This window comes from Pholis gunnellus (assembly GCF_910591455.1).
Source record: "Pholis gunnellus genome assembly, chromosome: 18".
NCBI classification, from domain to species: Eukaryota; Metazoa; Chordata; class Actinopteri; order Perciformes; family Pholidae; genus Pholis; species Pholis gunnellus.
In genome coordinates this window covers 13,031,512-13,044,470 of record NC_136545.1, presented here as the reverse complement: position 1 = coordinate 13,044,470, position 12,959 = coordinate 13,031,512, and the positions used below count along the sequence as shown (strand labels likewise).

Sequence of the window (12,959 nt, the reverse complement as noted above, 5' to 3'; positions counted from 1 at the left end):
TGGAGAGAATATTTGGTGTTTTTGCTTGAAAAATGACTTAGATGATTAATAGAATATCAAAATGATTGCTTATTATCAATGAATCAACTAATTGTTTCAACATTTACATTACACAGTAACCATGATTGGAGTAAAGACAGTGAAATGACTTTATTAGTCACCGCACATAAAAAAACAATGCTGTACTATATTTTAAGGTTGTTAAATGGACCGTTTACCGCTTTAATCATCTCTCTCTCTCTCCTCTTCCTCCTGCCACAGGCGGAGTTGACGGGCATTAAATGGCGTTGCTACAGCTTCCGTGGCAGCGGGGAGTACGGGCCGGTGATCTCAGCCCCGGCCCAGGACGACCCGGTTCTGCGCAGCTTCATGCGCTGCGTGCAGGCCAACCTGCTGTGTGTATGGCGACGCAAAATCAAGCCCGACGCCAAGGAGCTGTGGATCTTCTGGTGGGGCGAAGAGCCCAACCTCTCCGACGTCATTCATCATGAGCTGGAAGGTGAGAAAGAGAATGAAAGAGCTTTTCTTATCCGTCTCAGTTATTTCTCGTCCCATCCGTCTTCTCTTCAGCTTCTGTTTATGACCTGAAAGTTTAGGTTCGAGGCTTGTACAGACTGTTTGGTTTTACGGTTGCTTTTTACTATGTTGCGTTGGATTATATGGACTTGAGTGATTACGCCGAATGCAGGCGCCCTGCAGTTTTAGCAGAATGACTGAAGTAGTGAAATATGTGTGAAGATGTACAACATGAGTTTTGAGTTGTGTGAGTGGCAAATATATTTTGTGTTTTACAGCATAACAAAGCGCCTGCATGTTATACAGGAGCTGTATTGTCTAACACAGAGCAGTGTTCAGTATTATGTAGATTCAAGCTGTTTAGTCTGCTGCAGATTCAAGCTGCGTGCAGTTTGTTTAAGATGTGTAGGGTGCCATTGATCTAGTCCTATATTTGAGCCTCGTATAGCACATATCTAAATTGTGTTTGCTTTGCAACTCGAAGTGTTTATATGCTGCTTCAGGACTATCACTATGATGAAGCACACGGCAATAGGAGGAGATTTTCAGCACCAGTATTTACAGTGTGTGTGTGTGAATGTGTTAGTGAAAATTACTCTGAGATATCTCACTTGAGAGAGTGCTACTGTCAGCACTATTGTCCCTATTTATAGAAACATTTTCATTATCTCACTGCGCACGTGTGTAGAAGTCTAACATATCGACTAAGCCGCTGGAAGACAGGGAGAGGAGGAAACGGAAGAGGGATTATATTGGGTTTGTTTTAGCAGAACAAGGGGGGGGAAAAGCAGGAATATTGGATGGAGAGGTTGAAGCAATAGTGAGAATTTCAGTCCTTACCTCTTAAAGCTGACTTGATGTGAAAAGGCCTCACAGGCACTGCAGCAGATATTTGACAGATGTTCTTACTGCTGTTGGGGAGAGCCCGTTACTCAGACTGCACCAGGATGTCTAACAGAGAAAGATACGATGTACATTTCCATTGAGCTTTCTTTGCATCAATAACAGACGCCAGTCTGACTTATTTCTTTGCTTCACCCGAAACCGCCAAACATCCAAACTATGTCTCTAATCATGTAAAAGCAAACGTCATCCGTTTAGATCATTTTATTCTGTAATGCTCACTGATCTTAAAAGAACCACAGAGGATGATAGCGATCACAAAACACACACGGAGTCAGTGTGATGAGCACAGAGCGGCAGGAATTGGGCATCCAGAGCCAACAATGTATCACGAGAAGCCACATAACAAGTATGTGGCAATATGAGATTTTAGCATTACCTCACCAATTCGTAAACCGTCACAGCTGGCAGCCTAAACTGTCAGATATAACTCCCTTTGAGTAGCACACTGAGATCTAATAAACCTATCTCATTATATTTTACGGCTATTGATAATTTAGGGTTGAAGATGTGTCAGTCTGAAGGATACATTTACACAGAGAAATTCTCTCTTACTCTCGGTCAAGTCCAATTCTTTTGGGGGGAATGTTATTTATAACAAGAAACGATTCAAGTTGAATGCTCTGACCTTTTGTACATTTTGTCTTTTTGTCACCGCTGCCGGCGTATTTTCATAATTTGCCGATTACTTTATCGATGAATCGATTCACGAAATATCAGAAAGTTGTGAAGAAATGCCCTCCACAATCTCCTCGAGTTTAAGTTGATGTCATCACTTGTCTTGTTTTGCCAGATCAACGGTTCAAAGCCCCGATTGAATTCTCCATTGAGACGCTTGTTTGGTATTTTTGGTTTGAAAAATGGCCGAATGTTTTGAGACGGATGAATCTCAAATTATGACTAATGGGACATTCCAGTCTTTGAATTCAAAGGCTATTCCCACTAATTTAACATCATACTGGGCTGCTATGGAGAGCCCATGTTAGTGAGGAGGGACTCTTCAGGAGGATTACTATCAAATACACACACGCACACACATGCTGCATACAATTATGATAATAAGACTTTTTTACTTCTAATGTAAAATCTCAGAGGTCTCCCTGTACAGTCCCTATTAAGCAGTGAAAATAGCATTTGGGGTGTGAGAACAAGTTGATAATTGTTAATTAAAGATGGATTTCCTCCAAATTAGAATCAGTTGTAACACAGGGACTATCTGTGTTTTAACGAGTCTTAAGGAGCTACGCACCTGAAGTTCTATTCGCTGTGGGAATGTTTTATGTGTTCGATTTCTCTCCCTCGTGTCGCCTTGACTTCTTCCTCTTTTGTCTCTCTCTCTCTCTCCCCCATGTCAGTCTGCTCCTCCTGTGATTTCTCCCTTTGGTCCCTTTTTGGAACAAATATATTGACATGAGCTAAGTAACCTTAGATGCTGTGTTTGAAAGCAGACATGCGATATTAGAGCTTCAATCTTCAGTTTGAATGCAGCGTTGGCATAACGTGGAAAATAGTTTTTACATCACAAAATATTTTTCTACTGATTTGGCAAAAGGTTCAGTTCAACTGGTATCAAGGTATTCAGATTCACTTGGCTCTGGCTCAGTCCTGACAGTCATCTGTGGGGACTTTCGTGTACGTCTCCTCTACTGGTGTACAGTTTTGAGGTGCTTGTTAAATATTATAGACTTATAGGAAGAACATTTTATGCAACTTTTACTTCTACCGACAGAGAGAAATATGGTACGTTTTACTCCACTACAGTTGTTTGACAACCATAGTTACTTTTCAGATTAAGAGTTTATTTAAAGACACATGGTACTCTTTCAAAATACAATATGCTATTAAAGATTAAACTAGTGGTTCTTTGACCAAAAAGCAGAGTCTTACGGCTCCTTGTCAAATTTCAGATGTCTGCGATTTGATAACAGCTCCACCAAAGAGACATCTCTAAATGTCTCAAATGGTTTAATTCAAATAATGGTTTGAATCTAAATGCAGGACTTTTGACCTAAACATAGTTGTGTTTTTTTACACTGTTGTATTGCCACTTTTACAGGGTCTGAGTACTTCTTCCGCCTCAGGTTGCTCTTCAGTTTGGCTTAAAAAGTGTTCAGAGTTTACATTGGGCTGTCACATTCTCATTAAAAATGCTTGTTGAATACAGTAGTCGACTCAGCATAATGTAAAATATTCCCTTTCTCCTCCTTCTCTGTAAAACAAAAAGCACTCACAGTCACTGTCTTCCCCAATATTGTTCCCATTAACTATATAGAATCTAACAATCAGAATCAGGTGATTTTCATTGTTGTCTGTTGATCAAATCAAAAGGAGAAGCCAGTAGTAACAAAGGAACAACTGTTATTGCTAATATATGTCGTATTCAAATAAGAAATTGTCATGTTTTTATTCTTCCTCATCCAATCAGAAATGCTGATTTACACACATTTGCCCGAGCAGCTAAAGCTGTCAGCTTGTGAGGCACATTTAGTGTGAATGATCAGCAGGATAACCATGTTTTGAATCAAATAGCAAATATTAAAGCAGTGTAAATTGGCACGTTTTTTTAAATGAGCTGGCTGAGTCTTTGTCTGCCAACCGAGCAGTGAATGGGGGAATTGTCAGAGGTGTATTTGCCATGTAATTGTAAAGGCGAGGATGTTGCCTAACATCCCAACACAACAATCGCAAAAAGACAGCCCATACAATTTTACAGTCAGCTGAAAAAAAACAAGCTACTTATCATCATAATCACAACACACATTAAAAGTGTCAAAATTATTGAACTAAAGAAACACAGCAACTCAGGAAAGTCCCCTCCTGCTGTTTATGTTTTTCTAGTAATTCAATGTAGAAAAATACAACCTCATTATATTTAAAGTGCATTCATTAGTTTTCAGTCTGCCCGCCAGAAGCTATTAGACAGATATAAATAATATAAACAGTGTTGTGACCTGAGAGGAGTCTCGCATTCATGAACAGGTTGCTGAGAGAGGGTGCAGAGAGAGGTGAGGTCGATTTAGAAATAATCTGAATAGAAGTTGAGAGGACAAATAAACCTGCTGACATAACGGAAACACACAGAGTAAGGCCTTCACAGTAGTCTGCCTTTTATTTAGAAATGATAGAGTTTATGTTGTTCTGTAGCTGAGAACTCTTTAGCTGTCACACAAAAGCTTGTTGGACATCCACCTTTTAACAATGTCTGCACAGTGCACATAACAAGTGCTGTGAGTGAAAACTGTCATTCAAATGTTTAGATATTATTTAAATCAGCTCCATTTAAGTCCTTCATGAAAAATGCCCTTTAACCATTTTTGGTCAAATTACTGGTCATATTGTGCACCTATTAACATAAAATGCAAATTTACAAAAATACATTTCTTCGTGTTTTGTCATCTTTTCTTCCAGTAAAATATGACGCTTGCTTACGTTAATTAGCAGCGACCGATTTCAACCCGCAATATCATGACATGCATCAATCAATCGATCTGCAACTTTTCGCGACGAGGGAGTTGTGTGTGGAGCCACAGCGCTCCGTAGCTCCATATCAAGCTACATTCGAAACCCGCCCACTTCTTTAGCCGTCCAATCAAATGCATCGCTGAACTATTCTGTTCCGATGGCTTGGCAGCTGCTGGCCATTACTAAAAGCTCATCCTTAGAGAGACAAAGCCTTGATCTGGAAGTCCTGCGAAGTACCCGCTTTTCATTGGCACCAAGTGGGCCATTTGATCTTTGGCTGACTCCCCTGAGTTAATTTGATTTCATCACAAACACTGCTGCAAATAGAGGAAATAACCACAATAAAATCTAATCATTTTGGTGGCTGTCTAATCATTTTGGTGCTTTTGTAGCCATGAATCCTACAGCGTGACAGCCGTGTAGAACTGTTCTAGTCTAAATAAATCATGCCATTGAGATCGTGCCAGCAGTATGAGCAGCTATGATCTAGTGTTACCTCGCTGCTCCTCTCTCACTGTACTCGAGCACTCTCTGATATTGTCTTTTGGTTCAGTGATAAGTGTTTCGACACACTGTGGCCTGCTGTCTTGAAATCAGATGGCAGTGTGTGTGGGTTAAGTACAGTTTGAGAGGAAACGGGATTAATGTGTTGAATCGGCTGAGTCGTCAGCATGTTGCCAGCACAGCCAGACACAAAGTAACATATTTCGGACACGAGACATAAATATAAATGTACAAACACGCACGCACGCAGGCTGGCATGCACAGACACGCATGCATACTCATGCACGCACACAATGGTTAATGTATGAATGTACATACAATCTGGGCCTTGCTCATCCAGCAGAATGATGCACGGAATGTAGTTGCTAACAATGTATTTATCTGAGTGTTTTTTGCAGCGTAAACACGGTAGTTTTAGGGATTGTTTCTTGAGGGAGTCAAGTAAGTGTCTTGTTATATCACAAAGTAGACAAAAGGTCAGGGTTTTCAACTGCTCTACTCCTACTTCTTAGGATGGAGTGTCCATTGACTAAATATATCTTTACCCCTAGAATGACATCTTGTAAAATGATGTTACAAGGAACTCCAGGATTTTTTTTGTTGCTGTTATAACTGCCTGGACTTTCTCATGAGTGTCTTTGTGGTATCCATTGAATATTTGTCTTTTATCTGTACATGTACGTATAATCTGTTGTATTGGAGGTGTCATGGGATCACCATTTAACGTAAGTTAAAATAAATAAATAAGCACCATATATGAAAGCAATAACTTAAAAAAATCAACAAGAGTCAAGATTTAAATGTGAATGAAGAATCACTGTTGGAAAAAGCGATTGGAAACAATACATTTTCTTAATTACTTCCTATTTTTCATCTGTTTATATCATCTGTTAATAATTGTTCTATTTCCAAATCATTGAACGTAGACTGCAGACTATTCAGGTCTCATCACCGCCACTGGAGTTCCCCAGGGTTCACTCCTGGGCCTCCGCCTCTTCTCTTTCTAGTCTCTAGTCTTTTGGCTCTTGCTTCATATCACATAGCTTTTCCTGCTGCTCTGAGACCAGCGACACTCTTACCTTTTTTACCTTCTATCCTCTGACAGCTGGGAGTGTGACACACGGGGAGTGGTAAAGTTTTCATCTAAGCCGAGCAGTGTTCGTCTGTTCCTGCCTCCCTGACATCTCCAGTCGGATGCTTGTCCACCACCTTTAGCTCAACCTTGACAAGACTGTGCTGCTGTTTTTCTTTGCCAAAACCTATGCAAGGCTTCCCTGTCAATACTGACAGCACTGCAGTGACTTGGATAACAAACTGCTCTGCGAGTCCAACATCACGGCCATGATTGGAACCAAACGTATCTCCCAAATGAGACAATCCACAACCGCATTATAGAATTTAAAGTCACCTGCATCTCGTCCAGCTGCAGCCAGACTTGTCCTTAGTGTCCCTACTTATCTCTTGTCGCATTGCTCCTGCTGTACTGACTTTAAACAACAAGACTCATACTGTACATTCAGGCCATGACCTAGACTTCTGTCCACGCTCTCTGTTCTGATACAATTGTCCAATTATTTATCCCTCTCCTTGCAGTGGCCTTGCTGCCTCCTTTCCTCCCTATGGAGGACTGACTTTCCCACCTGAGTTAGATGAGCATGAGTCATTACCTCGTCTCCATAACAACTTCAAAACCTATTTCTGAGTCATATCTCACTCTTTACTTGCTTACAAAATGCTCTAGTTTTGATAAACCTCTTACCATTGATTCGTGCTGTCCTTCTCCCAGGAGTTTAGTTTCAAAGGCAGTAAATAGGCTGTTGTCATGGTTAGAAGCTCGGTTTGATATGCAGTTTTTATTATTTTCCATTCCCAGTGTGTAAAAAAATGTGTAAAAAACAATCCTCAAACAAAAGCTTTCATTCAATTTGTAGATTCTCTTTATCAAAAATAAAGGCTCAGTCAGTAATAAGTGGCACATGTGCTATGCAGGCATTAAACCCTCTACAGCAGCCCTTACTGTGGGGTTTGGTGACTTAAAGCATTTCAAATAATTCTGCTGTTGCACTCATCTGAAGTTTCTCTGACTGAAAAGCATCAGCTGGATCACTAAAAGGGAAATGTCAGTTTTGTTTGTCAATCCACAAATACGCTCAACTAATAACGAGACGAGAGCACAACAATTGAATTGATTATGGATTTGCAGAGGAGTGTGTGTGTGGGTATAGCGTTATCTAGTTAGGAATATCTGCAGCGGAAAAACTATGGGCTGATGACTTTGATAACACCATAGGCGGTGCTCCTGTGTGCCACAAAAACAGCGTGTGGTCAAGGTGAATGCAGGAGGAAGCGTTGGAGAGCCATTCACTGAACACTCCACTGTGTTTATCTATGCTGTATGATCCGAATCATTTCATTTGAGGTTGCTGACGTGTATTAATCCTGTGCGTCGGACCCATATCACATTAAATGAGCGTTATTATTCATGGGATTTAAGATTCAGGATGTGTTCCCCTGTATAGCAAGGCTCCCCGTGGAAATATCTATATGTTTTGTTTTAACCAAGAGTCAGCCTTCCACCACCCTGAGTTTTCCTTTTCTTTCTTGAAACTGTAGTCAAGCTGAGAGGAATACAAAGTAGGGGAAATCCAGCAGAAAAAAAAAGATTGTGACTGGAATCAATCCTAGCTGGGGGTGAATGTTGTTCCAGAGACGGGAGTCTTAACGACACTGTCTCAGAGAAATGATGCGCATACTTAATTCAAGGACCCCCCCCCCCCCCCCCCCCCCCCAAAAAAAATGACTAACTAAGAAGCAAGGGGATGCAAGGCAATGGAGAGACGATTTACAGTAACACCACATCTTTAAATAAACTACTAAATCACTCACCTGCAAAGCACTCTTTGACACTATCTTACTTTAAAATGACTGTCGGCATCCTTGGGTGTGTTGCTGCTGTCATCACAGTTACCAGTCAAAATGAGAACAAGCGAGACAGGACTGATTTAAAAACCTATGTCATGCGTATCCATTATCGGCTCAGCGGTTGGCTGGTGCAACAAAGATATGTGACCAACAAGTGGATTAGAGCAGCAATGCTTATGAGAAAATAATCAGAGATAATGGAATTAACAGAACAGAGAGAGGGAGTGAATTGGACATGACTTCAGGCACTGGGTTTAAACAAAACCAAACCAAAACAACTCTGCCAAATATGTACGGGAGCATCTCGGTCTGTCTGTCTTCTGTGTTAGAAAGCTGCAGCTGGGTGCTGTGCCCTTCATAAACAGCGCTGGTTGCCATATTTTGTGGCGCTGGAGGGGTTGTGGAGTGTGTATGCGCACACCATGACAGGTTTCTGTGTGTGTGTGTGTGGCTTGACTGTGACTGTTATTCCTTGTGTGTGTCCGTAATTGGCCAAGTGTGTGTGTGTGTGTGTGGGCTGGCAGAGGTCGCAAGGTAATTGTCCTGTGAAAAAAACGTTTGCCAAATGTGTGTATGTGAAGCAAAGCGCACGAAGGAGGGCTAACCTCTGCCTCCATCTGTCCACGTCTGGCTGTGAACTCATAATCTGGCCTGTGGAGACAAACCCTCTTCACTACTTGCCACCTGCTTCACAAATACAGGTTAGATTGAGGTTATTACTGTTATGGATCTGCCGACGAGGATGCTCCATTAATTATGTGGCGTACATAATTGTTCCCGTCCATATCCTGTTTATTTTAGGGACTCTTTATTATTCAAAACTGGATCAAAACCAATGTGGTTTTACACTCGGAGCACGCCGCTTAAAGTTTCATTCAGGGCACCTTCCGCTGTGCGCAGGAGCAGACTGGATTCCTGACATGTGGAGCATTTCATGTATTTTACTGAGAAGGTGTTTGTTGTTTACACCAGAGAAGGTGTTTGATTTGTTCTAATTATGTGCACCTGACACTGCATACCTGTTTTTTAAAGAGGTTGGACTGTCACCGTCACTTAGAAAGACATGTTCCGCATTACAAAAGAAAAGATGCAGCAGATGGAAACTTCAAAGGACTATTTTCTTATTTTTTTTTTTCCCAGTTTACCATCAGAACTACACCAGCTATGATTCAGTATTTAAACATGTACATCCTCTTCAAGTAAAGCATTTAAAAGTCTCGTGAAAGGAGACTCGTACTAAAGTGTACATTTACGGGGAGTTAAGTGCTGAAATATTTATTGTCTCCGCTAAACTGTGTCATCATCATTATATAGTTTTGCAATCAGAGAGCACTGACAACTGTAAAATGTCTCACTCAATCTCTATCTTGGTCGCAATTGATTAATAATAACAAATCCAAGACATCCGTATCAACACTATTCATCTGTGTTATGTGTTTTAAGTAAAAAACAAACCACTATCGCCAAATATATTCCTATCCTGATCCGAAAAGTGTCGGTCTCGAAAGTCAAATATGGGTCGGGCTATAGATATGACATCACCAACGGTGAGTTTTAGTGATGCTGGTGGGAGGATTCCCCTTTTGGACAGAGCCAGTCTCACTCTGCCTCCAGTCTTAAGCCAGGCTAACTCTCTGCTGGTTGTAGTTTTAAATGTGAGTGGTCAGGATTTTCTCATTTAACTCTCATTAAGAAAGCAAAAATGAAAACGTGTTCCAAAATATCTTCTTTTTTTTCCCGAGTGCAAATTTTCAGAGCTGCAATTTACAGCAACCTCCTCACACGGCGACAGATATTTGCAGCTATCCACCTGAAAGCACTATCGTATCCAGTCAGTGCAGCGCTGCCACAATCTTCTACTCATGGCCCTCCTCGAATCACTGACGGATTAAGTGTTTTGCTGAAGTGCATCTCAGCAGCAGTTGTTAAGTGAATGGAGCCCGGTGTCCATTTCACCTCCCTGATTATCTCAGCCAGGATTCAAACCGGTGATCTTAAGGTTGCCGGCTCTTCTACTGTGCGCTGTAACCAACTGATCATTTTGATGGCGACAGTGAGCAGCTGAATATACTGCATACTGTGAAATCCAACCTTTACGGTTATACTGGGGCTGACACATTCTCAGGGCCATCATAATATGTAAAACTTTTAAGATCTGGGAAGTAGTTGAGAGTTATGATGTGTTTTATGATCCCATCTCTCCCTTTTACTTCTCTTTTGTTATTTTCCCCCTTCAGTCTTCTTCCGTCGCCACCAACCAGTGTTGCTGATATCGTCATATTGGTACTATTACAATGGCAAATTAACAAGCGAAGAAGGAAAATCAAGTGAGATTGTCACAGGCGATGCTCCAAAAGCTCTGCAGCATTTGCTCTCCCCGCTTAGCATTGTGCCAATGTGATCCCTGCACGCACAGCAGAAATGATGAGGTGTGCAAACACGTTGATCCTCTCCTCCCAGGATGCATGTTGAATACTGTCAGACGGAACAGGTGCCAGTGAGTAGACAGAGAAGTGTGTTTCCGACCCGATAATGTGGGTGAATGTGGTAATTTCTTTGCACACAGGTTTAGGTAGGAAGCCCTTTAAGGTTATGACTTGTAGTCATAAAGCGGTGAATAGGAAATGAATGAAAGGCGTTAAAGATTAACAAGACAAGGGCCACACGGGTCAATTAGGGTAAAATAAAGCAGGCGGGAAGTGAATACAAGAGAGTAAGTGAAACACACTCCTGTGATTGTGGAAAGGTATTTCGTCTTGGGGTTGTCTCCAAGAGAAATATGTGAGAGCAGCAACCTAACATTTACAAGTACAAAGCAGATATTCATCATCACTGGCCTTTTCCATTGATTCAATGATATCATTTTACCACATGTTGCTCTGAGATGTATCCCTTTACTGATAAAATAAAAAGCACACCTTAGGTTTAAACCTTTTTTTATTGAATCAGTTGAAAATGATTAAACTCTTTAAAGAGAGAAAATGTTGGAAGATCTTTCTCTAATAATCTTATTTTTAATAAAAACATTTAAAATGATACTCGAGCCCCTTTTCAAGTTTTACTTGGCATTCATTCTTCCCTCTGACACCCGCCTCTTCCAGCCCTCTCTCCATCGTCCCCCTCCTCCTGCTACTCCTCCTCTTTTCAGGCTTTGTTGTGCTTTATTTTTTTCTCTCTCCTCCCTTGTTTTTGGGGTTGCTTTCTGTGATGTTAGGGTGGCGAATGTCTGCGAGCACGCTCGGTTCCTTGGCAAATAAAAGGTGGGGGTGTACGGTTGCCAATCAAGGCCTACTGCTTCTTTTTATTCCTTCAGGGTTTGTCTTAGGAGCAGCTCTCAGAAGCAAAACTCACACAGCGGGAATGAATAATTAGCCTCCCAATTTTTCCTTCAATCGGGAACTAGGTCGCCCGGCTGACACATGTCTCAATAGCGAACAACCTCACTGAAAGAGGGAGACCTATGGCGGTTATAAGAGCCCCATAAAGGAATGCTGCTTCACCTACTGAGAGGGACACAGAGTCAGAGAGGCAGAGAGAAGACACAAGCGTTTCTCTTTTTTTTTTTTTTTTCCCTGTCTGGCTTTGGCTGGTGAAAAAGTGAGTCACATGTGGAAAGCGGCGATTCCATGATAGCAAAAAAAAAAAGAAAAGAAAACATGAGCAAGAAAAAAGAGGGGAGGAGGGGCGGGAAGAAGGAGAGGGAGGGGGGGAGGAGGACAAGGGAGAGATGCATGTAGTGAGAGGGAGAAAGGGAGGGGAGCGTGCGTATGACGGGAATTCATGCTTCAAAAAGAAGGAAAAAAAGTGGTTTGTTTGGAGGGAGAGAAGAACATCTGCGATTTCTCTTTGGGCAGTTAGATATGCAGTTGGTTTGTTGTTCTGCATGCCTCTTTTTGAGGCTCCTTGTTTGCCAGCCTGTCAGCAAAATACATCATACACTTATTTAGAAAATTGGTCACTTCCAGTTCACATCCTTCTCATCTCAAATCTGTTAGAAAGGATCAGTGTGTTCTTCGGCTGTGCCTACTTTCTGGCTGGATGAACAAATGTCCAGTTTGCGGTCACAGATGTTCTTCCAAATACGAAAAATTTGCTTGTGGGGGGAAAAACCCTTCCTCCGACTTTTCCTGGATGCACGGAGAGAGGAGGGAAAGTGAGCTAGGAAACAAGGACTGAGGGAAGCAGACCGAGAGTCGAGGAAAAAATTGCCTCAGTCATGTTTACTTGTCTGTAAATTTGTTGGGCAAGGACTGACGATCTCCGATTTCCTTCCCGCCTCCTCTTTTTCTCTCCACCCCTTGTGGGGTTGTCAGGGCGTGGTGGTCTGTGACCCCCTGACCCTGCACCGTGTGTGTGTGTGTGTGTGTGTGTGTGTGTCTTAGAGAGAGAGAGAGAGAGAGAGAGAGAGAGAGAGAGAGAGAGAGAGGGAGATGAGACGGTAGGGGTGAAGTTTCCCAGCTGCACCGAGAAGGAGTGGGGGTGTACGTTTTTTTTCCTTTGCAAGCTTTCGGTTTTGAAAGAAAAGCTGCAAACTGAAAGAATGAGAGCTTTGTGTGTGTGTGTGTGTGTGCGTGTGTGTGTGTGTGTGTGTCTTAGAGAGAGAGTGAGTGTGTGACACAGAAAGAGATTGAGGGACTAAAAGAGCAACGGCG

The 12,959-nt window shown here is 41.9% G+C and overlaps 1 protein-coding gene across 3 annotated transcripts in view; it reads left to right on the top strand.

Annotated features, from left to right (window-relative positions):
* Positions 1-12,959, top strand: part of LOC306710296 (mediator of RNA polymerase II transcription subunit 13-like) — a 70,295-nt gene that overhangs the window by 15,507 nt on the left and 41,829 nt on the right. For all 3 annotated transcript variants that reach the window (XM_079178737.1, XM_079178738.1, XM_079178736.1), the window contains exon 2: positions 262-499. In XM_079178737.1, coding sequence (XP_079034863.1) covers positions 262-499 — 238 coding nt within the window. The remainder of the gene's footprint in view (positions 1-261; positions 500-12,959) is intronic.